A 24950-nucleotide genomic window follows, 5' to 3' on the forward strand; every position below is an offset into this window, starting at 1 on the left:
ATATTCGCATTGCGATAGTCGAAGTTCGCATTGCGATTTATTCCAAGTTCGTTGCGATAGTCGAAGTTCGCGTTGCGATTTATTCCAAGTTCGCGTTGCGATTTATTCCAAATTCGTTGCGATAGTCGAAGTTCGTGTTGCGATTTATTCCAAATTCGCGTTGCGATTTATTCCAAGTTCGTTGCGATAGTCCAAAATCGCAACGACGGTATTGCATTTGTTTCTTAAGAATTTTCTCTAAAAAGATAGTATTCGCGCGGACGTGTCGAAGACACGTATTACCATTACCATTACCATTACCATTACCACGAACACGACCACGACCCGACCCGACCCGAGACGAGACGGGACGGCGGCGGCGGCGGCGCGCGAGAGTCCCCATTGTTCTCTATCACTCAACAAGGAAGTGGGAAAGCCAAGCCTTAAATACCATTATCAATAGTGTTTCCAATACTATGTGGGATTGAGCATTACCAACACTTGTTCCCACACACTATGTGGGATTGAGCCTTAAATAGTGATATTATTTTTGAATGTTTTGCTTAAAATTGCAATAATCGCGATTGATTGTAGATTGACTTTTAATTATGACATATTTAATCGTATAATACTAATGCAATTGGTTGCTGATTCAATTGTTTTAAGGTGCATGATTGTTAATTGTTTCCTGAATAATCACATTGTATTGGAAACAAGTGTTGGTAATGCTCAATCCCAGATAGTATTGGAAATACCATTGGGAATGGTATTTAATGCTTGTCTTTCCCACTTCCTTGTTGAGTAATAGAGAGCAAGGGGGACTCTCGCGCGCCACCGCCGCCGCCGTCCGTCTCGGGTCGTGGTCGTGGTCGTGGTAATACGTGTCTTCGACACGTCCGCGCGAATACTATCTTTTTAGAGAAAATTCTTAAGAAACAAATGCAATACCACCAGTCGTTGCGATTTTGGACTATCGCAACGAATTTGGAAAATCGTAATGCGAACTTCGACTATCGCAATGCAAATTTGGACTATCGCAATGCGAACTTGGACTATCGCAATGCGAACTTGGACTATCGCAATGCGAACTTCGACTATCGTAATGCGAATATGTAAATCGCAATGCGATAGTCCAAGTTCGCATTGCGATAGTCCAAGTTCGTATTGCGATAGTCGAAGTTTGCGTTGCGAATCTGGAAACTGGTTTGCGATACCGGAGATCGCGTTGCGAATTATCGATCGCATTGCGATTTAGTTGGTTATTTTGGCAAATCCAAAAAAAGTTGGTTAAAATCGTATATTATAAGACATTTTTGGTCAATGAGTTTATTTTCTCTAAAAAAATATTAAAAATACTACGTAAGCGACACAGTTATTTTTTTAACATTAAGTGTTAAAATTGAAAAAATACATAATATTAAGTATAATTTTGTCAAAAGTAACAATTTACTGACCAAAACACAAAGGCATGAATAGATGAGATACCAAACAAATAATTTAGGCTTAATACCAAAATAAGTGCTCAAAGCCCCCAAACTATGCTTAAATTTTTGAATAGATGCCTAAACTATTTTTTAACACATTAAGGTGCCTAACATTACAAACGTTACCCATTTAGGTGCATGGCTTTCAACGGTGTTAATTTCCCTGTTAAGTGACACATGTCATAATCCGGTGATTTTGAAATTTATTTTTTTAATACTATTATATTTATAAAAAAATGTTTTCTCTTAAATTTTACAAAAGCACCAAATACCTAAAATCCTCAAATCTTATCCTTAGATCGCTGCCCCCTTTCCGGACACGACCACTGCCGCCGACGTAGTCCCTGCTATCCTCCTAGTCATACGTCATTGTAGTTGTCGTTGATTGACCGTCGAGATCGCATGGGATCATGGTTTTCATCATAGGGTTCAAATGATATTAAATATCGATTCGCTGTCGATCGATCACGATTTCATGGGAGTTTTGGTCGACGGAGGGAGATGAGGTCAGATGGAGTATCGTCAACGACAAAGGGTGGTGGCCTACGTGGGTTTAATGTTTATGTTTTTGAAATTGTGTGGTTGGTGGACTGTTCACTTGCATTCCCATGTCTCCAACTACCACTTAATACGAAGGAAAAAAAAGAACCTTTAATTTTGATTAATGTGTTTTAAAATATCATATTATAATTAATTGTTAAAATATATATTTTTAGGGGTTGTTGAAAATTTTGGGCTTGCGATAGCAGGCGACTGTAATCGCGGTCATTGAGCCCGGTACACTGGTTTTATTATGTTTTAGGGTAAATTATATATTTAATCATTTACCTATTCTCGCGATTCTGTTTTGAGTATCCAACTATTTTTTCTTTTTCTAAATCATACGTTTCGGTAATACCACATCATAATAAAAAAAAAAGTTATTACGTCAGTAGTTTCGTTTATTTTCTAACTACGAGTGATCAAAATAGAACCAAAACGTAACATTAGATAAAATTTTGAAAACAAATAGTTGGATAGCAAAAACAGAATCACAAGAATAGGTGAGCTGCTAAATACGTAATTTACCCCATGTTTTATGATGTTATAAATTTAGTTTGTTGGCTATTTGGGCCTTCTAGTTATTGGGTAGATGGGTTAATTTGGATAATTGAGTAGTTCATCTTGTATTTAATGGGTCCATTTTGGTAGTAATTGATTGGGACCGTAAATGGAAATCCCCAAATCTAAAAGCTAATTTTTTTTATTAAGATGTTGTGATTATAAAATAGTATTTGTTCTAAGTAATTTTAATCATTTGATAATGAACGTGTAATTATTTTTACAGTTATCGATGCTCGAACTTGTGACATCTGGAAATAACAATGATTTCTTTAACCATAGAGATAATTTGGTTCGTGCATAAAAGGATAAAATTTATATGGGCAATGAACTTAATGTGTATATTCTTACACGAGGTTAGTGATGGAAGTACATAGAATTAACAGTGGAACTATAAAATTCTATCGTACTTTTTAAAAATAATGTCAAATATACTCTTAACATTAAAAACAAAACATAAAACAATATTGAAAAAAACTAGCAAAAACCCAAGAAAAGGATTAAAATAATAATAATAATAATAATAATAAAAGAAATCAACAATTAATTTTCTTCTTTGATGACACAATCAGAATATCCACCATTGTCTCTGACAATACTAACTCTTTTTCAATTTAATCCCTCCTATCTTGGCATCCCACGTGTCCCCCTCCTATCTTAAAAAATAAAAAAGAAAAAAATTGTCACCCTCCTATATTAGCATCCCACGTGTCCCCTTTTTGAGCCCTTCAATTTCTTTTTCTTTTTTTTTGTCTTAAAGGGACCCCCACACTAGTAGAAAAACAGCAATTGGGAAACACATAACATGAAACAAATAATTACCCCCCCAACCCCATTGTTAGATATCTTTATTGCATTTCTTTTTGCACCAGATCTTCTGACTGATCAACTCATGAGTTGTTCTTCATTCTCCGGCGGCGGCGGAGGCTGTTGCTGCGGTGCATGGTGGTGGTTATTGCCGCTGTTCATTTTCTTGAGGCTTTGTTGTTGCTGATAGACTTGTCTCAGTCTCTCAATTTCCTTCTTCAATGCTTCTTGATGAGCTGAAATGTTAATGCAACGTAAATATTCGTTTACCCAAAGTATATTTATTAAAAACAAACTTATATGATAATAGGAAATTTGCATGTATGTGAAAATAAGATACGGAATTGATTCAAATAATTGCATTGGAAAGAACATATCTTATCATGAAAAGGACTGTTTTTATATTAACAAAAATATTTAAGCAATTAAGCTAATAATACTGATTAATTATATAATTAAGAAACAAGTGTTACCATCTTTGAAAATCTTGTCTTGAGCCAAAGCTGCGATTCTTTGCTTCAAAGCACTATTGTCAACATTGAGAATCAGTCTTTGATGATCCAAGAATGCAACCCTTGGTGATAATGCTGATACTTCAGTCTTCATTTTTTTATATAAATCAAGAAAAAAAAATCAGAATTTATTTATTTTTTAATTAAAAAAAACACACGAATATGGATAATATGTTGGTCTGATTTGCACCTGTAATGTTGTGACGCTCCTTTCAAGCTCTGAAACATATTGCAGCTTTCTCACTCTTGATCTTTGTGCTGATTGCCGGTTTGCCAGAATTCTGTTCATTGAGCAAATGCAAATCAACGAAAGGTTTAAAAATGGTGGAAAAATAATGGGGTTTGAATTTTTTTTTGTTTGTGTTTTGTTTTACCTCTTAACTCTCTTCGGATCAACGATGGGGTCGCCATTGGAGTTCGATGGAGGCTCAGTAGCTTGTGGTTCAGTTTTGAACGAGCTCTCCACTTCCCCCGGTTCATTCTTGGGCTGTTGCAGATCCAGAGAGGGCACAGGTTTGCCATCGTTGTTGCTGTTTTGATCCGACGTCGGCGTCGAAGGGTTCGACGAGGATACGGTCGGGGCAACCGCCATGGTGACGGCGACGTCGTTGGAGAACAAAGACATGAGCTGCTCGTCGTCTAGACGGTCGAACTCATTGGTGTCGGTCATCATGGCATTGTTGTTGGAGTCCCCACATTCTTCCATCAATGGTTGCTCGAGGAAAGCAATGGAGTCGCCGATGGAACGCCGGTGAGCCCCGCGGCGCGCCGACGAGAAGTCGAGGAACTCATCCACCCACGAGGGGTGGTGGTTGGAGTCATTCACGGCGGCGGAAACGAAGTTGGCCATGGGCAACCTTTGGTGCGGGAATGAAGGCCAATTTTGGGTCATGTTCGGTATCTTTGGTGGTAATTGCGCCATTCAAAACAAAAACAAAACAAAATATGGAGAGCTCGAAAAACAAAGACAATCTTAATCACTAAAAAGCTAACCAACCAACTAACCCGACCAGACCATAGGAGAGAGTGATCTTTAAGCCAATGATGTTCAATGGGGGGATAAGAGTAGTTTTATTAGTTTATATTTGAAGAAGCGGGGGGAGGTGGGTCACATGGGGGGAGAATAGGGACAGCTAGCAACAGCTGGGGGCTTTTTTCCGATGGAAAGTCGCACTGTGAGTTTAATTAACTGGTGGAATCAGGGCAAAAGTTCTCCTATAATGCTACAGAAAATTTTTAATTTCCAAATTAAAGTGTTCATCAGATTAATTTCTCAAATGGGATATTTTCTACAATAAATTTGGGATATCTCGGCGTCTTCAGGGTTAACCAATTTTTTGGTGGGATCTCCCGGCGTCTTTAGGGTGTTGGATTATTTGTGTTTTCTACGGTAGATTTAGGATTTCTCGACGTCTTCAGGGTGAACCAGATTTTTTTTTACTCTTTGCTTTTAGTTGAAATCTATGAAAAAATTTGGCCTTTTTACACAAATATCACCTTAACATAAATTAATTATTTGTTAGGCACTGTTTAAGAATATTTTACAGATCAAGCAAATTTTTAAATATTTTCTATAAAATTAATCATATTTTGTTAGTATTTTATTTAATTATTGTATTATTTAATTTTTTTATTATTTTATTTAATTATTTTATTTTTTACAATTATAAAATAGAAAGTGGTCCTTGAATAATTATATTCGGATTTCTCGGCTTTTAAACTTTTCTCTCGACTATAAATACGCTCTCAACACGTGGATATCTATACTGAAGCAACGACATTCTTCTAGTTTAGAGGATTGATGTGAATGTTTACAGGTTGAGAGCATATTTACAGCCGAGAGAAAAGTTTAAAAGCCGAGAAATACGAATATAATTATTCAAGGACCACTTTCCAATTTATAACTGTAAAAAAAATAAAATAATTAAATAAAATAATAAAAAATTAAATAATAAAATAATTAATACAAAATATGATTAAATTTATAGAAAGTATTTAAAAATTTGTTAGATCCGTAAAATATTCTTAAACAATGCTTAACAAGTAATTAATTTATGTTAAGGTGATATTTGTGTAAAAAAGCCAAATTTTTTAATGAATTCCACTAAAGACGCCTAGAGATCCCAATAAATAATCCAAAAATCTGATTAACCCTAAAGACGCCGAGAGATCCCAAATTTACTGTAGAAAACACCTTATTTGAGGAATTAATCGGATGAACACTTTAGTTTGGGAATTAAAAATTCCCTGTAGCATTATATTAGAACTTTTACCGCACCACCACGTGCCGATGTGACCACTTTCATTGGCATCAACTCCATTCTATATTATTTTACATACACTAACATTATCTATTAACCTTTTCCGACATAAGGTATATGCATTTGTGTATTATATGCCCCCTTCCCCCATCTAAATATATAATATTTTATCAGCCCTACACATCCACAACCTCCTTGATATTCATCTTCAATAAGTGGCGATCCAAAAATAATTTCCAGCCTAAGCACACATATATTAATAATATAAAAATTTTAAATTAGACGAATACAAATAAAATTTTAAAGTAGGTATCGTTTATAAAATAAGATTTCAGGATGTGCACCATCAATAAAATAAATAATTAATCAAAGAAAATTCAGATTTCATGGTGGGCATGTGTCCACCCTGACCAAGTTGTGCTCCGCCACTGTCTTCAATCATTCTACGCATATATTCATGGAGACAGTCATGATTCTAATTCAAGAGGTAAAGTATAACTAACAATAGAACATGAAAATGAAAAAAAAAATCAAAATAAACCAAAATGAGAGGGGCAAAATTAAAATAAATAAAAATTTAAAGTTTTCCTTATATATTTTTCAATAATAAAAAATTAGGGGACCTGCATTTGTCACCTCTACACCAATTTCACCTCAAATTATGCTCTTGGTTTAACCATGCATAAATTATAAAATTTTAAAATTTTAAAAATACAACTACAATCGATCAAATTAATGTATAGGAACTAAATTTGCAACATAGACATAAACATAGGGACTAATAATAGAATTTGACTCCTATTTTAACTTTCTTATAATTATCCTCAAATTTTAATATAGATCTAAAATTGAAACTTTAGAACATTCTAATTGAATACACACTATGTCAATATCGTCTCACTTAACTCTATTCTTTCATATAATCTATCCTTTAGTTTGAACGTTAAATGTCAATTTTGATATGACGTGGAGTATATTTCAAATACATTCTAATTAACCTAGAAATTGTTTACATGAACTTCCCAATGGTTTACCTGAACTTCCACAACCTCAAATGGGCGGTCAGGGATAGACCGAAAGAGGTGTCGGGTGCAATTGTATTATTAGAAAATTTAAATTCCTTTATATTTTAAGTTTTTATATATTTTTAATTAATTATCAAATTTCACACTCCTAAAGTTTTATAACTTCACATCCCCATAATTTTTAATATAACCTATTAAATTCACACCCCTAACATAAATTATTGCGTCTGTCCGGAGTGGTTACCTTTGTCTAGGAAGAAAGAACTAATCGATTATTAATATTATATTAAATAGTACTTTATGAAAAAAAAGGATAAAGTACGGAAATGGTCATTTGACTATAGGATATTAGTTTATTAAATTCCCTGATTATTAAAAATTACAAAATGGTCCTCTGACTATAGGGAATTTTTTTGTTGAATCACTTGACTATTAAAAGTTACAAAATAGTCACCCAACTATTCATTATATTCCAAACTCATCATTTTCCGTTAAAAATTTGATGGGAGTCAGATTTGTACGTTAACTCGTTGACTTAGATATGATAAAATCCGATCTCATAATCTTAAACGACTAACATATCACATTCAGCATGTTAATGTCCAATTCAAATGATAATTAAGTTTTTTAATGGAAAAGGACGAGTTTGGAACGCAATAAATAGTTGAGTGATCATTTTGTAACTTTTAATAGACGAGGGACTCAACAAAGCAACTTCCTATAATTGAGGGACCATTTGTGTACTTTACCCAAAAGAATAATGGTCCATTTTCAAGGAATTATGTTAATTTGAAAAATAATAGAAATTCAGAAGCATTCAATGAATTATTATGGGTACCAAACTGTTGGTAAACCACTGTTATTAAAAGTTGCTGATACATTTAGGTTAAAAGGACAATATATATATACAATGAAATCCTATTAAGCACTTGCTAGTAATATTAATCGAAAGAGTTTTAGGAAAAATATTGATTCTTCCATTTATATTAATGCATGTGCCTACTAATAAGTACACGGCAAATTGGGTACAGATCATTTTCATCTAATGTATATATTTTACACCTAACAAATAATTATGTGTTTTTTTATTTATCTTTAAGGTCTTAAGTTTGAGCCCTTCTATGTAAATTATTTGCGAGTTCTCTTATAAATTTCACTTAACTTTAAGCAAAAGGGTATGCAATAAACCCAATTTATTATTTTATCCCTTATCTTTTTTGCATTAATTTTACTCTCAAAGTTGTTGTCTATGATATTCATCCTAGCCTTCAAAATTCGTTTTGACTAACAAACCATTAGTCTTATGCATTTTTCAACCAGCAATTTCCAGATCAACCAAATTTTTACTGACGTGGCTTGATGATGACGTGATATTTATTAAAAAAATAAAATATTTAAAATATTTACTAAATACAATAATTAGAAAAAATCTCCAAAAATTTGACCCAGTCCCTTAATTTCACTTAAATAAATAATAAAAATTTTAGGAATTTTTTATAACGAGTGTGTTTAATAAATATTTTAACCTATTTTCTTGTGTTTAATAAATATTTTAACCTAATCTCTCAATCCACAGATGCAAAAGACTCACAGTTCTTTTAGTAAAAAACCATCAATAGAATTTGATGGCTATGATGAACAACATGTCAACATACACAACTTCGAGGGCTAAATTGATGCAAAAAAAATGATAGGAGCGAAAAAGATAAATTAAGTTTACTACAAGGGCAATAGTGACCCTTAAACCTAACTTTAATTAATTGTTTAATTAATTATAAAATTTAGTGTTCGTAATAGTTGATTCTGATATAGATTGATAGATAAAAATAACAGTTTAGATAATAAATTTGGATATATGTGAATATCCAATTTTTTTCCTAGATTAAAATAACATTTATATTAGAATGTTAAATTATTATCCACCGTAGATTTAAAGAATATGTTTAATTAGTATCCTAATGCCATAATGACCTCCTAATTTTATAAAATTTCATTTTAGTCATTAAAATAAATTTCCTAAAATGGAGTAAATTGTGTTTTCCCTCTTAAATTCTTCAAATATTCATTTTCATCCTCAAAACAGAAATCTAAAAAAAATACATTGAAAGATTATATTATTAGTCCCTATTAAAAACTGAAAATTCAAGTAAACCCCTATAATCCCTTGATTAAGGAAAATTTTCATTTTTGGACATCATAAAGAGTAATGATTCAATTTAAACTCTTTAACACGAGTTGTTTTTAATCTCGACCGCCTAAACTTTTATAATTTGATCCTTCACCCCAACATAAATTTTCTAACTTCGTTATCGGCATTATCGAGAATAAAAGTGCATTATGAAGTATGCATATATAGAAAAATAATAATGTATGTAATGGGAAGATGTAGGGAATTCGGGGTAGGGGGATGAGCTGTGAAAGAAAGTGAAGTTGTAAGAATCATGTCCTATCTTCTTCTCCATGTGAGTAAGAGCCCCCACTTCTTCCCCTTAGCTTCTTGGTACCTTCCATCGTCTCATGTTGGCATTTATGTTGGGATTCTTTTAAAGATTAAAACACAACCCTAATCATGATTAGTCGAAAAAGTAATGAGGCATGTTCAGTAACCCCTCTGGCAAGTAAAAGTTTGTCTCTGATTAATTTATCTTTATCCATATTCTAATTTGTACTTTACATTAATAATCACATAATCATACTTTAAATTCTATATTTTTTTATATAAAGGGTTTCGGTTTCGATTACGAAAACAATTATAAATGTTGAGATTTAAATTCGAAACTTTTAATTTATTACTTATTAATTAGTAATTAAGATAAGTAAAAGCATAGGACCAGCTTGCTTGAATCAAATGATTAATAGTAGTTGTAAGATGGTAAGTTAAATGCATACCTTTTAACATTATTACAACTAGAAAAAAATTTAATACCAAGTTTATTTCTTATTTTATTTTAAGATAAAAGGCTCCTAATATTTAATTAAATAATCTTTTAGTCCTTATTTTTTAGAGTAGTTTGGCCCCAACATTTGATTTTATCACAAAAAGGTTTTTATTTTGAAGTGTTCTCCTTTTGTTGACTAACAATTTTCATCCATGAATGAAACTTTTTGTTCCAAAATGAAATATTGTATCTAAGTACTTAAAAAAGAGAATCAAAGCGACGATTTAATCAAATTTTAATTTTTTTTTTCATTATACTTAAAATCATATGAAATATACAAAGTACAAAGAAGGGAAGAAACCTATCAATTACATCGATAAAGATTTGTAAACATTGATTGATAAATAGATTAACAATACATCTGAATACTCTTTTCTCTATTTGTGAAATTAAAATGGATTAATAAAATAAAAGTAAAAAAAAAACGAAAAGAAGAATTCACATACTTTTGGTGATGCAAAAAAATGGCAATAATCCAGTCGAATACAAATTTACTTTTTTTAATTGATTATTAGTATCCAATCTATTGATCGAGTAATTCAAATCGGGTGATCATTCCAACTCAGTTTGCTCTATACGTAAACGCCAGGATTTGGCCCCCTAATAATACATAAGAAATCTAGTGTCTCATCTCACTAGACCAACTAATCGCTGGGAATTTACTTTCTACTATTGAGTAGGCTATAAATAATACCTCACTCAAATAGAATTATTTATCGGTTCTCATAAACAAAGCGACTCTTTCTTATTTTCTCTCACTTAAAAGAATATTCTTTTGAACGTGCTTCACAATTACTATTTATTTTCTTTCTTTATCTCTCACTTCCCCTAATGATCTTTCCGTATCTCGTCGATGAATTCTTTTCGAGAGCATTACACATAATTTTTAGGCTTAATACCAAAATAAGTATCTGAACTATACCAAAAATCTCAAATAGGTGATTAAATTATTTTTTGATCTATTCAGGTATCTAACGTTACAAACGTTACCATTTAGATGCCTAGCCCGCCAACAACATTAATTTTCCCTTTTAAGTGACACGTGTCACAATTTGATGATTTTAAATTTTTTATTTAAAATTAAAAAATAAAATTATATATATATATATAAAGAAAAACATAAACATTTTGAAAATAACCCAAAAGCTTTAAAAACATTCATTTCAACCCCTAAACTCACCTCGGCCATCGCCTTTTGCCGTTGCCGATGCTCCATCCGACCTCATCTCCCCCAACGACCAAAACCACATAAAATCGTGACCGATTGACGGCGAATCGATGTTTTATACACCGCGAACCCTAGGATGAAAATTGTGATCCCACGCGATCTCGACGACCAATCGATGACAACTTCGACTCTATATGACTAGGAGGATTGAAGCGACTACGTTAGCAGCGGCGTTCGTGGCTAGAAAGGGTGGCGACGATAGCTTTAGGATATTATTTGGGGGTTTAGTTATTTTGGTTTTTTTATAATTTAAGAGAAATTAGGGTTTTTTTTAATAATTATAATAATATTTTTTTAAAAAAATAAATTTTAAAATCACAAGATTCTGACACGTGTCACTTAACGGGTGAAATTAACACCGTTGACGGCCCGAACACCTAAATAGATAACGTTTATAACGTTAGACACCTATATGGATCAAAAAATACTTTAGACACCTATTCAAGATTTTGGGCATAGTTTGGGCAATTATTTTGATATTAACCCTAATTTTTAACTAAACAAATAGTACTTGAATATAAGGATACATGAAAGATAATTAAGTACATAAACAGAAAACTGAGGTACTACTACTTTTGAGATAATAAAAAAATCAGCCCTAGAAAGGGGACGCGTAAACACGTTACAATAAAGTAATAAATTAGAAAAACACAAAAGAAAAGGGAGAAAAGTTGAGACTTGAGGGGGTGGCGACCACTTTTGTACAGTTGCATCCATTTGCACCTTAGCTCTTGTGATTTTATTCCATATTTATAATAAAGTTCTGATAATCTGTAAATATAAAATTTATACATGATATCTTCTTCATATCTGTTTTTTTAATATAAAAAATATAAGGTCACAGTTTAATGGTAACGAGTAGAGATGATAAAAGTTGAGTCGTTTTATAAATTTCAAATGGAATCTGATTTTTAAATTTATTATAATTTAATTAAGGGTCAAGTTTTGGAAAACTTGAGATTTCATGTCTAAGTGTGAAAGTTGTTTTTAGAGTTATTTTATCTTAAGTTGGATAATGTATGAGTCTTAACTTTAGCACTTTAAGTATAATTACGAGCAACACGAACCAATTTACCTCAGTAGTTAAATGAATCGTTGTTGCTCATAAAGGTCGTGTGTTAAAGCACCAACGATTGTAACAGGGTGATTGAGCGTTTATTGTCAAATGATTAAGAGTATTTAGAACAAATACTACTTTATATTCGTAAAGAAAAAATTATGTATATGTATATAGAGACAAAAATAGCCCCACCGGACAAAGTCCGTATCTAAGAACAATTCGATTACGACTAACGATTTTATGAATTGAACCAAACAATGTATGAATAAAGTTGGGGTCGAAGAATAATTTATTTATTTTTTGTTAATTTAATTAAATTTAATTTGATGGATGTTGTTACGATATAGTGAAAAATAACATAAAATCAAAATATATTTAATTATTAAAAAAATCCAAATAGTAATTACATGTTAAAAACAGATTTTATGGAACTGAGTCAACCGGTTCATGGAGATTCGTTGGTGAGTCATAATGAACTTGTGTGTGTGTTTGGGTGGGGGTGGCTTCACCCTTGACCTACGTTTGGTCCACTTGGGTCTTAGGGTTCTGCCTTTGGCTATGACTTGAACCACCCTACTATGGAACCACTCCAGCAGCCTGGGTGCAACCAGGACCGGGGCCTAATAGGCCGGTTCCGAATCATCAACAAACTAACAGGAACGAATGGCCTCGTTTTGTTCTAGCCAACCAGACTACCCAAAGAATAAAAAGGCATAAAGGAAATCGACGTAAAACCTCGATGTTGTGCTCAAGATGGTTACCTCGAATGTCTTGGTGTCAGGACCGTGAGGAGTCATGCAGCTATGAAGACTAGCACCACCGGGCAGAAAGCCATCAGCTTTTGCCTGAAACCAATCCGAGATTCTAAATCAGAAGAATAAATAAGGCTGACTTAAAGTCTTCATCATTGTTGAGAAAGAATTAAAACCGAAACAGTAGAAAGAAACGGCTTGCTTTCTACCAGCATGAAGAATGAAGATTTCTCTATGGAGCGACCCTATAATCGATTGTTATACTAGAAGTATACTCAAACTGTACCAGCTAAAAAGATAACAGCCAGAGGATTCAGCTCATATCCACCATGTATTAGGCCCATAAATTCACTCATGCAATTGCAATGGTAATATGGAGGTCGGAATGTATGTTCAGCGACCAAACCTTCGGGGAGGAAAAATGACAAAATCAAGCAATGCCACACCCGGTTTATCAGTTGGTGCTGTCAGAACTGCAAGATATAGTTCAAATAAATCTTAGGAGTACCATGAGCAAACAAAGTTCATCTATATTTTATCATCATACCTGTATTTATTGATGGATCACCATGATCGACTAGAACAGTATTGTAAGGGCAGAACTTGCTAAGATCAAACTGAATGCAACATTTTAAATAAAATCAGATCACTAAATGTATCATATTCGAAATCTCATAGTGTAGCCATTTCATTTTGAAAATTGATTATACCCACCTTATACGGGACATAGTTACCATGCCAGGCAACAACGTTGAAAGGAGAAAAATCTTGTCTTGCAGTGAAAAGTTCTCCACCAAACTTTTGTACGATAGTAAAACCCGGCCGGGGAACCTCCTCAAACCAAGCTGTGGGAGCGAGGAAGTCTCTTGAAGCAACAAGACCATTAGCACCTACACGAGATGAAAACCGTATCCTGAGGGCATATTTATCCAACACGATAAAAATAGTGGCTTATTTTTTTTTTTTTTAAATCTGGGCAAACAACAAAATATCATGCATCATTAACTCACAGGCCACATCTGAACAAGAGATTAGGTAACTATTGGATCAAGATCAGGAAGCTGAAAATGGGTACCGAAGACCTCAGCAACATAACCACGGGACGGGCCATCAGGCAAATCTACAACAAAGCAGAAGCCTTGAGGTAAGACAACAATTTCCCCAGGATATACCTGAAGTCTTCCACATTCAGTAGTGATCCATAGCCCTGTAACCAGAAATGCAGTTCTTAAGTAAGAGTATTCCTTTGCATAAAAAATGCAGTTCTTAAGTAAGAGTATTCCTTTGCATCAAAAATGCTGTTCTTAAGGGGTCATGAACCCAATTGTAAAAGGATTTTAACTTACTTCCTTGCTGTGAAACTACCAAAAAATCACCATCCGCATTGCAGAAGGCACAACTGTCCATTGATTTGTTGGCAGTGTACCTATATGTGACGAAAATTTTATTGCTCCCTTAAGGTTCACCTTTAAGCTAAACAATAGAGCACTACCGACGTCTCATAGCAAAAGATCAATGCAACAAAAGTTACTTTGAATACAACACAGATACACAGAGATTTTATGATGTCAAAACTCATCTCAACCAAGCACATTAGCAATTCGGTGTATCAAGCCAAAATATAAACTGCAAACGAAACCCGACTCACTTTACTTCCATTTCCCTAATGAAAAAGTTGTAAGCAATTCAGGGAATCATCCTATTCCACTCAGCTCAGAGCTTGAAAAGTGTGCCAAAACGCAAGTTTTAAAGTGTCAAGTTGAAATCCTTCCGATATCAAGACTACTAAGATAGTCTTGATGGAGTCTAGTTGAAATCTAACTAAGTTTCAAGTCATGCATCCGGCATATTAGTGAACATCTCGGTTTCTAATTTTCTTCTCAATATTGGTCAGTGATCTGTGCTTGAGTGCTAGTAGTAACAGTTATAATAACTTCTTTTCAGCAACAATTTCCCATCTTATATCAAAAACCAGCAGCAATATCAATCAAGGTTTACTACTCGGAGATAAAGGGCGGCGTCGGGTCCCCAAACAACAACAATATCAAACAAATACCACAGAAATTTAACATAGTTCTTAGATAACAGGTAAAAACGTAGTAACATACATAATTTTTAGTATTGAAAAAATGATTTATAATTAGCAGTTGTGATTATATATTCATGTAAAAAGTGAAATGGCAACTAAAATATCAATTACATGTGAATAGCGTATCCATGTCGAAGGAATGAGCTGCCAGCTCCACATATTGTGTATAAACCATCGATAAAATCAGTTGGCGACTCGGGATTATCCACAGGCTTCCACCGGAGCTGAGTCGGGTTTGCAACCGAGTTGGAACAGGTCAAATTCACTCACAAGCTTCTTATGACTCGGTTCACGTGGCCAAAATGGCCTGTGAGTCACCGATGGCTTGATTCTATATAACCAACTATTCACACGGGAAAAAAAATTCAATTTGATGATTAAACCCAGGCGTAAAGATCAGTTCTTTTTAGGTGGGGGGGGGAAACTCATCTTTAATTTAAATCAATATACAAATTGTTTAAAAATCATTTTTTTATAAAAAATTATTACCTGCGTTGATTAAGCTTGCGCGTAGAAGTAAAGGAAGTGCCGGAGATCTGCTCAGCATAGAGCCCCAAATGGCAAATAAGGGGATTGTTTTGGCGACGTGGTAGAGCTCCGGCGATCGCCTCCGATGAAAAATCATTGCCGAATCCTGATTGGTACTCTAAATTATCAGGAAATTTCCCCAAAGCGTCGCGTTTCATGACATCCGCCGCCGTCTTCTCCATGTTTATCGGGGGCCTTTTCTTTCGGTGTCGGGATTGAATTTGTACGAGAAAATCATTGTAAGATAATGAAAGACGAATGATGTAAGAGATTGAGATCGATCAATAGAAGCTGACGTGGCAATTTTACCAAAGTTCATCAGTTGGAGAGACGTACGGTGCTTGACAACCTTATCCACGTAGAAGACCTTCGATAATTGAATAAATTAATTATTTCAGTTAATAAATTACTTTCCGATTCCATCTAATCTCGGTATTAAAATTTGATTAATCTGACGTAACTAAAATATAGTATTTATTTATAGATAATTTTTAATCTTTTTAACATTAAATATTTACGTTTTTTATATTATTGGTGTTCGAGTCAAGTCCTCAAAAAACTATAAGAATTCCTTAACCACATAATCTACTTGATTTCGTACTTTCTTTTTAAAATATTAAAATATATTACGGTCAATTTTTTAGCATATATTTTGTATTTCCAATTTTAAAATACTAAAATTTTAATATATTCTCTCTCGTTGGCGTCTCCTTTTCTCTCATCAACTTAAACATTTTCTTTTTCGTTGATTTCTATTTTTTTAAAATTTATTTGAAGTTTATTTTCCCCAATATTTGCAATGTCTTTATATATATATTTTATGTTCTCATTTATATTTTTAAAATAAAGCAGCTTTCAAATAATAAATATTAAAAAAATACTTGCATCGAATCTAAATTTAAAATTTATAAATTTAAATAGGATAAAGTACATAGATGATCCACCGACTATATAATGTTGTTTTGTTGAGTTCATTAATTATTAAAAGTTATATAATAGTTCTCCAATTATAGGGTATTATTTTATTGAGTTTCACTACTATTAAATGTTACAAAATGATCACCTGGCATGTTCCAAGCTCGTCTTTTTTTTATTAAAAATTAACGACATTCTTAACTTGATGTTAATCTACTGTCTGAATTATAATAATCGTTTGAGATTTTATGATTAAATTTTAGGCTTAAACATAAAAAAGTGTCCAATGTATACCGTTGGTTCCATTTTGGCGCCTAACATTTTTTTCATTTCAGTTTGATTCATAACGTTTAATTTCGTAATTCATATTAAATCAAGACGCGACGGACTCTTAGGTGGTGTTTGTTTCCACTATTTAAGGTCTTCAAATCTCTTATGTCTGCACCGCGCAGACCACGCGCAGACATTGGGCTTCGCAGACCGTTTATTTTTTAGAAGACAAAAGCTCTTCTAAGGTCTGCGTGTGGCCTGCGCGACACAGACGTGACCTTATGTCTGCAGACGTCTTCTAACCTATTCAAAGAACCATTTTTGTTATTAATTTTATAAAAATTATAAAATGTCATTAAATTTAATGAATTATTACAAAATAGTCACTATAATGTTGTAATAAATTATAAAAATTCGATAATATAATAATTATTTTATAGTATTTAGAAAAATTTATTAATAATTTTATAATATTTTAATAAATTTAATAAGTATTTTATAATTTTTAAACTTTATTGACAAAAATGACCATTTTTATATAACTCAATGATATCTAATATACTTTATTTGAAAAAATATATTAAACTTAGTAAAAAATATTATACAATTAAACTTAGTAAACTTTTTTTTATATATAAAAACTTAGAAAATCACGGGAACATACAATTATTAGCATTAAAAGACAAAATAAATGTTTTAATAAAAAAAATATTCACACTATTAAAAAAACAGATTCTTATCATTTAATTTTGGTAAAGTACGAAAGTCCCTTTACACAGAATAAATAAATAAAAAACAAATAATATATTTTTTTCTAAATAGAAAAAATACTAATTGATGTATATTATATGGAGTATATATTATATATATATTTTTATGTTACTAGAATCAGATTGTACCACTCGAATAAATTAAGATGATTTAAATGATATTATAAAATCGAGTATTGTTATATTTGTGAATCAATAATAATTGAGAATTAAAATATAATTTTTTTAATAATTACTTAAACCGAAACAAACAGATTGAAATAAAATCAAATTAATTTCATTATCAATTGATTTAATAATAATTTTTAAAATGATATATAATATTAAAACCAAAATCTAATAGTTCGTAGATGTAATAATTTAAAATAATAAAATTCGTATAATATTTATTTAATATATTTTTTCAAATAAAATATATTAGTTATCGTTGAGTTATATACAAATGATCATTTTCGTCAATAAAATTTAAAAAATTATAAAATACTTATTAAATTTATTAAAAGATCAGTTTATTTATATTAAGTTTATTTTAACAGTCTGTAGACGTTAAAAAACAAACATTCTTCTTCTTGCAGACTGCAGACTTTTGATTCACCTCTTCTACTGCAGATGCCTACAGATATGATCCACAGACTGCAGACTTTTTAACTTAAAAACAAATATCACCTTAATTTCGGCCTTAACCCGTTAAAAATATTACATTATATGTTTTTAATATTAAAAAATGATTTTCCCTCTATCTTCCCGTTCTTTTTTTTTCTTCTTCTTTAACCCAAATCCCAAATCATTTTCAGATTTGTCTACTGGTTCAAATCTCCTCTTCAGTCTTCATCTTGGCCGAGGGGTTTTGTGAAAATTTAAAGAAAAGGGCGATTTCAAGGATGTGAAGCAGCAACCTCCATGGGAGTTGTTCGATAAGGAAGCTTAGTGGCATTTCCCATGGCAGCAATTTCAGGTCTTCGTTTTATGGCTTTACCAACCTTCCATTTCCCAGAGCTGCCATCCCTTCACTTAGTTTAATATTTGTACAACTCCTTACAGTTTTCCCTCTTTCTTTTTCCTTACTGGGTTTCTCGAATCTGACCAAATTTTTTTCTTGTAGAATCTTGTTTTTCCCCTGTTCGTTGCGCCGTCAGTTTTCGAATCTTGTATTGGTGCTTGTGTGAGATTGGCTTTGAGATTTCTCTGTAGTTCTTAACACTTACAGTATGATCTATCACCAGGGGAAAGTGAAGCAGATTGTTGGGTCAACTCTAACAGATTCAAAGGAGGATAGATCAACCCTTGTAACCAATTTAGAATCGGATAAGTCGACAGCCGAGTACGCGGAAATGTACAAAAACCATTTGATGGGTTTCTTTTTTCTATATTTTTTTTGGCTTTTGTATGTGTTTTGGTTGGTGATGAAATGATATTTTGTCCGTGAAATCTTTACCCACTTGAACTGGTTTTAGAAAGAGGGGAAATGGGATTTGATACCTTCGGTGAAGAGAGGGAAAGAGAAAGGGGAAGAGAGGGAGAGGGAGAGGGAGAGGGAGAGGGAGAGGGAGATATTTTTAAATATTAAAAAACATATAATGGCTGAAACTAATGTCTATTACGGTCTAATTACGGAATCAAACGTTAGGTATTAAGTTGGAATAAAAAATATTTGGTATTAAATTGGAACTAAAGACATACATTGGGTATTTTTTTGATATTTAAACTGAAATTTTATTATATATCAGACAATAAATTAATATCTAAATTAGATTATCATCAAATTTTTAACATAAAATAATAAATTTAAAATATAATAAATAATTAAATTATTATTTATAATTTTTAATAAATGGAGTACTCAGTAAAATAACTTTTTATAATTAAAAAATTATTTTATAACTTTTAATAGGATGAATTCACGAGATAATGTTCTCGAACTTTTTTATTCACGATATAGTGCACATCCCAGATTAATTGTTGAAATGGGATGAATTCTACAGTGATGGCCATAGGACGCCATGCAATCCAGGCGATCTTGTAGGACGCTATACAATCCAGGCGACATACGGGGTGACATACGAGCCATACGGGGTGACATACGAGCCATATACGAGCCATACGAGCCAATGGAGAGGTCGCCATGCAGTCTTATACGAGGAGAGGTCGCCATGCAGACGAGCCATACAAGCCAATGGAGAGGTCGCCATGCAGTCTTATACGATACGAGTGCCAATGGAGAGGTCGCCATGCAGCCTAGGCGACCTTGTAGGTCGCCATGTAGTCCCGGCGACCTTGTAGGTCGCCATGTAGTCCCAGCGACCTTGTAGGTCGCCATGTAATCCTAGCTCACGAGACCTCATGCATGCACATGCAGTCACACCGTTTGACGTGTATGGCCCATGCACAGTTCCCACGTCCCATGCACAGCATGCATCCCACAACTCCTCCATGCATTTCCACGTCCCATGCACAACATGCATCCTACAACTCCCCCATGCATGCTCCAATACTATTTGATTGCATGGCGACCTACACCTTTGCAAAATACCACACAGGTCGCTCGGATGCCATGGCGACCTCTAAGGTCGCCCGGATGCCATGGCGACCTCCAAGGTTACTGTAGAATTCACCCAATTTCAACAATTAATCTGGGATGTGCATTATATCGTGAATAAAAAAATTCGAGAACATTATCGTGAATTCACCCCTTTTAATAACGTTGAAAAAGAAAAAACAACGCCATACACAGTCAGAATTCAGTATTACTTTCCTGGTAATTTTCAAATCGTGATTCTTACTTTCACCAGTCTTCTACCATTTTGACTCAATTCAATATTAAAATTTGAAAACCTTTCCCCTAAACGAGACCAGTGAAATAGATCCAATTTCTCGACCCGACCGACCCAACCCGACCCGATATTTGTACTCTCAATCTAAGCCACCTTTTCTCCCTTTCTTATTGCAACTTCAAAAATCCCTCTCCGACTCCCCCGATCTCTGTCTGTCGATAAAATTTCTTCGTAGATTCTAATCCTTTTACCAAAAATCCCAAAAACACCAACCCGGTGACCCGAAATGGCAGCGTATAGAGCAGATGAGGACTACGATTATCTGTTCAAGCTAGTACTGATTGGAGATTCGGGTGTGGGGAAATCGAATTTGCTGTCGAGGTTTGCGAGAAACGAGTTCAACCTCGAGTCAAAATCCACGATAGGAGTAGAATTTGCAACACGAAGCATTCGGGTCGACGATAAGGTCATCAAGGCACAGATTTGGGACACTGCTGGACAAGAAAGGTAGATCTTTTAAAACTTATTTATTCTATATTACTATTATTTATAATTTCGTAAAGATTATTATTTTTTGAGTTGCTGTGTAGTATTTTGTAATTTTAGAGCTGTTTAGTAGCTGAGGAGATGTAGTTTTGGATTTTTGGATATTTTGGGGGGGGGGGAATTTCTTAGTGATTTGGGGAAAAGAAGGTGTTTTTAGACTATAGTATAGGTTTGGTGAAGTCCAAGGATTTCTTTTTTTCTTTGTTTGGTTGCTAAGAAAATGTAGAAGTAAACTGCATTCAGAATTTTCCTTTCATGTTAAAGCATGAGGACTTGGATTTTGGTAATTTGGTGAAAAGTAGGTATTGGTCTAGATTTAAAGCATATTTGAATGACAACTTTTCTTGATTAGTTCGCATGTGCTATGTTATATACAAAAAAATTCATAGTTAGCTTACTAATAGATGAGCTACATAGAGTATGCATTTCGGTCTAATCGATAAATGTTACAGCTTGATTTATTGTTGAAAAGGTGGAACTAGACCTACTTTTCTTCAAAGTCCTAGTCGAATCATCAACTATAATAGTAACCATCTTTAGAATATAGGGTTTTTGAAGATGATATCATTTGTACATCCGACTTATCGATCGATTTACTTTCCTTCATTCATTTTAGACGGATTTGTCTGTAACGAGATCTATGTTTAGCCTTCTCTGTTCAAAGAAGGCTCATGTTGCGTTTCTTGGATGTTTTGTGTGAGCTGCGTGGATAATTTTCTGTGGTGTTTCTCTGGGGAATATATACCGGAGTGAGGCTCCACAATATAATATATTTGTGAAGTGAAAAAATTTAATTTAAAAACTTTACGTAACGCTTAATTTTCTATATTGACTGACCTTAGGTCTTTTCAAATTAAACAAAATCTATGTTGAGAACTTGTAGAGCATGAAATGAACATCCTGTATCGATTTTTTTTAAATCAAGTGTTTAGGTGCCTGTCAAAAGAAGAAATGATTTCTACACGAGCCTGAGTTGTCAAAGCTTGACCCACTGAATGGATGTGTTCCATGAGCTTTCTCAGAGTTGTTTTCTTGTGATATATATTTTTCAGATATCGAGCGATTACAAGTGCATACTACCGGGGAGCCGTTGGTGCGTTGCTTGTCTATGATGTCACTCGACACATCACATTCGAGAATGTCGATAGATGGTTGAAGGAACTACGAAACCACACGGACCCCAATATCGTGATTATGCTTGTAGGTAACAAGGCAGACCTACGGCACCTGCGTGCTGTTTCCACAGAGGACGCCAAAGCGTTTGCCGAGAAAGAAAACACCTACTTTATGGAGACATCGGCCCTCGAGTCCCTGAACGTAGAGAATGCATTCACCGAAGTGTTGACTCAAATCTACCATGTCGTAAGCCGAAAGGCGCTTGAAGTAGGGGATGATCCTGCAGCATTGCCTAAGGGACAAACCGTCAATGTAGGCCCAAAAGATGACGTTTCTGCCATCAAGAAACTTGGCTGCTGTTCTGATTAATTGGTATATGATGTTGAGTTTCCTCAAATCTCCATATCATTAAACAAAAAACTTTCCTCGTCGTACTATCATCCTTTATCTTCCCCCAGTTTTGAGATTGAAGTCGAAAGAAAAAACAGGGTTACCTAAATTTCCTTGATTTGATTCCAGTGCTTTTTTCATGGTTCTTTAGGGTATCTTAGTTCCTCTTTCATTTCATGGCTATGATGTTGTATTTGATCACTAGGGAGCTTTGATGTTGTGTTTTATCACTTTGGAATACATAGTTTTTATCAAACAATATCTGATACTCCTATAATGTAATAATTTATCAAACAATATCTGATACTCCTATAATGTAATAATTTCTATTACTTTTCTTCAAATCATGCCACGTTAGGACACAATCTTCCACATTTCAAATAATACCAGTCATGATTTCATTGCAACCAAAGCTTGCCATTTGGAACGAAGAAAAGATTTCTTTATTTATATAGATATGATTACTAAATATGTCTTTATATGTTATAATATGATAACTTACACTCTCTAAACAAACATATTATTACAATACCAATACTAATGCATGAGAAAGATATATGAAAGGATGGAGAAAGGAATAGGAACGTTCATTCCTTTATTTGGGTGATTTTCATGCATCTCGTTTTGCAACTTGAGACTATTTTTGTACTAGATCATGCAAAGCTTGGATGAAATTGTTGATATATTCTTTTTGAATATCTCTGCTACGAAGTGTTTGCTTCAGCTGGGCATGGCTTGCCTTCAACATATTAGCTGTTTCAATGTCCTTGTCAATCACCAACTTGATGGCTTCACTCAATGACTCTTTGATCAGATCTGGAAGGTGTTGCCGTTTGTTGCCAACCCGTGTTGGTGTCTTCGCCGACTGTTTAAGGCCACAGTAAGGCTCCTTGATCCCTGGGGTTGCTGCCGCTACAAACTCGTTGCCGACAGTGTCTCTGGTGTAATTATTTATTCTAATCGAAACGCTGGCAGTTACTCGATCGGGTCAAAAATAAATTTCAGTTGCCGTTATATATTATTATATTATTTCGTATACTGATTACTGGTTAGAGATTAATTTTGGAAGTCGTAATTTTGCAGGAGATATCGACTCGGAAATGGAGTTATCGTTTTCGTAGTCGTTACCCATTAATTTCAGATCTACTCAAGTTACGAGAATCGACCGAATTGATTCGGTTAGACCTACTGTTCGAGCCGGTCGTGGGAAACTATTTTTTTACCGTTAGTTATTTTGTCGAGGTGTGTCTCTTTTTGGTGCAATATCTAATTCGTGTTGTTTGATGAAAAGTGAAAAAGGCAATATAGTTATAGCGTTACCAAAATTTCCTCGATTTGATTTCAGTGCCTTTTCCATGGTTCTTTAGGGTATCTAAGTTCCTTATGTAATGGATCTTTAGGCAAACTCCAGTTAAAGCTGACCTTCTCAGCTCGCCAAAGGTCCATTTCTTTTAAGATATAAGCTTTAATCCATGCAACTCAAAGAGACCCCTCCCCTGTCAGGATTTTTCGAATAAGAAGGAGCATGCATGTCTTGTTCCATCATTTAGTGTCTTTTAAACCAAGACCACCCTTAGACTTAAGAGAACAAATTGGCTTCCAGCTAACTCAAGCCCCAGCAGCAGTCGTGTCGTGTCTTCCCCTTTCTTAAAATAACGAGTGCAAATCTAGTCGGTCCTCTTGATGACAGCTTGAGGCAAAACAAGGCGCCTAAACCGGTAATTGGTAATATTAAACAAAACAGACCTAATCACCTGCAGCCTGCCTGAATAACTAAAGTGCTTATTCCCCCCTGTCCCAGCTTTTAATTTTGTCAATAAGAGAGCAGTCCTTTTCATTAAGTTCCCTTATAACTAGTGGCACACCAAAGTAACGAAAATGAAGAGTGCCAACTTTGAACCTTAAGAAGCTTCTAATGTCATCCAACTGCTTAGTCGCAATCCTAGAAACGAAAATTTCTGGCATTCAACTTAAGGCCAGAAATCAAGTAGAAGCTGTCTAAAACACAATGCACACCAATAACCGAATCAAGGGACCATTACAGAATATTAACAAGTTGTCAACAAAGTAAAGATGAGTTGGTCCCACTTTCTTACACTTGGGATGAAAATTAAGTATTCCACTTGCAGCAGCCATATCAATCATCTTCGACAGGTCATTTATAATGAGGACGAATAAAAGGGGGGAAAGGAGGCCCCCTTGCCTAATGCCCCTTGCTCCTCTGAAAAAACCAACAAGACTTTCATTAATAGAAATAAAAAATCTAGACTCGATGAAACATACATGAATCCATTCTCTGACTGTAAAGGCAAGTCTAAAGCTTCAAGAATCCGAAGCATAAAGCCTGAACTCAAGGAGTCAAAAGCTTAGATTAATTTTCAGCGCACATGTGAGAGAGTGTGATTTC

General features: G+C 33.9%; 2 protein-coding genes and 1 pseudogene across 2 annotated transcripts; 1 reads left to right on the forward strand and 2 right to left on the reverse strand.

Moving 5' to 3' along the window:
- Positions 1 to 3286: 3286 nt before the first annotated feature.
- On the reverse strand, positions 3287 to 4887 carry LOC120164868 (basic leucine zipper 61-like). Its single transcript, XM_039174507.1, has 4 exons — positions 4258 to 4887; positions 4074 to 4164; positions 3845 to 3971; positions 3287 to 3607 (listed from the first exon to the last, which is right to left on the reverse strand). Exons 1-4 carry the CDS (start codon positions 4803 to 4805, stop codon positions 3450 to 3452), a joined length of 924 nt encoding a protein of 307 aa, XP_039030438.1. The 5' UTR covers positions 4806 to 4887; the 3' UTR covers positions 3287 to 3449.
- A 7868-nt stretch (positions 4888 to 12755) lies between these two features.
- On the reverse strand, positions 12756 to 16042 carry LOC120164893 (annotated as a pseudogene).
- Positions 16043 to 20654: 4612 nt separating this feature from the next.
- LOC120164894 (ras-related protein RABA1f-like) lies at positions 20655 to 22666 on the forward strand. Its single transcript, XM_039174528.1, has 2 exons — positions 20655 to 20998; positions 22090 to 22666. The coding sequence occupies exons 1-2, from the start codon at positions 20778 to 20780 to the stop codon at positions 22520 to 22522; spliced, it is 654 nt and encodes a 217-aa protein (XP_039030459.1). The 5' UTR covers positions 20655 to 20777; the 3' UTR covers positions 22523 to 22666.
- The last annotated feature ends 2284 nt before the right edge of the window (positions 22667 to 24950 follow it).

Source organism: Hibiscus syriacus, unplaced genomic scaffold (assembly GCF_006381635.1).
Source record: "Hibiscus syriacus cultivar Baekdansim isolate YM2019G1 unplaced genomic scaffold, ASM638163v2 tig00111550_pilon, whole genome shotgun sequence".
Taxonomy (NCBI): domain Eukaryota; kingdom Viridiplantae; phylum Streptophyta; class Magnoliopsida; order Malvales; family Malvaceae; genus Hibiscus; species Hibiscus syriacus.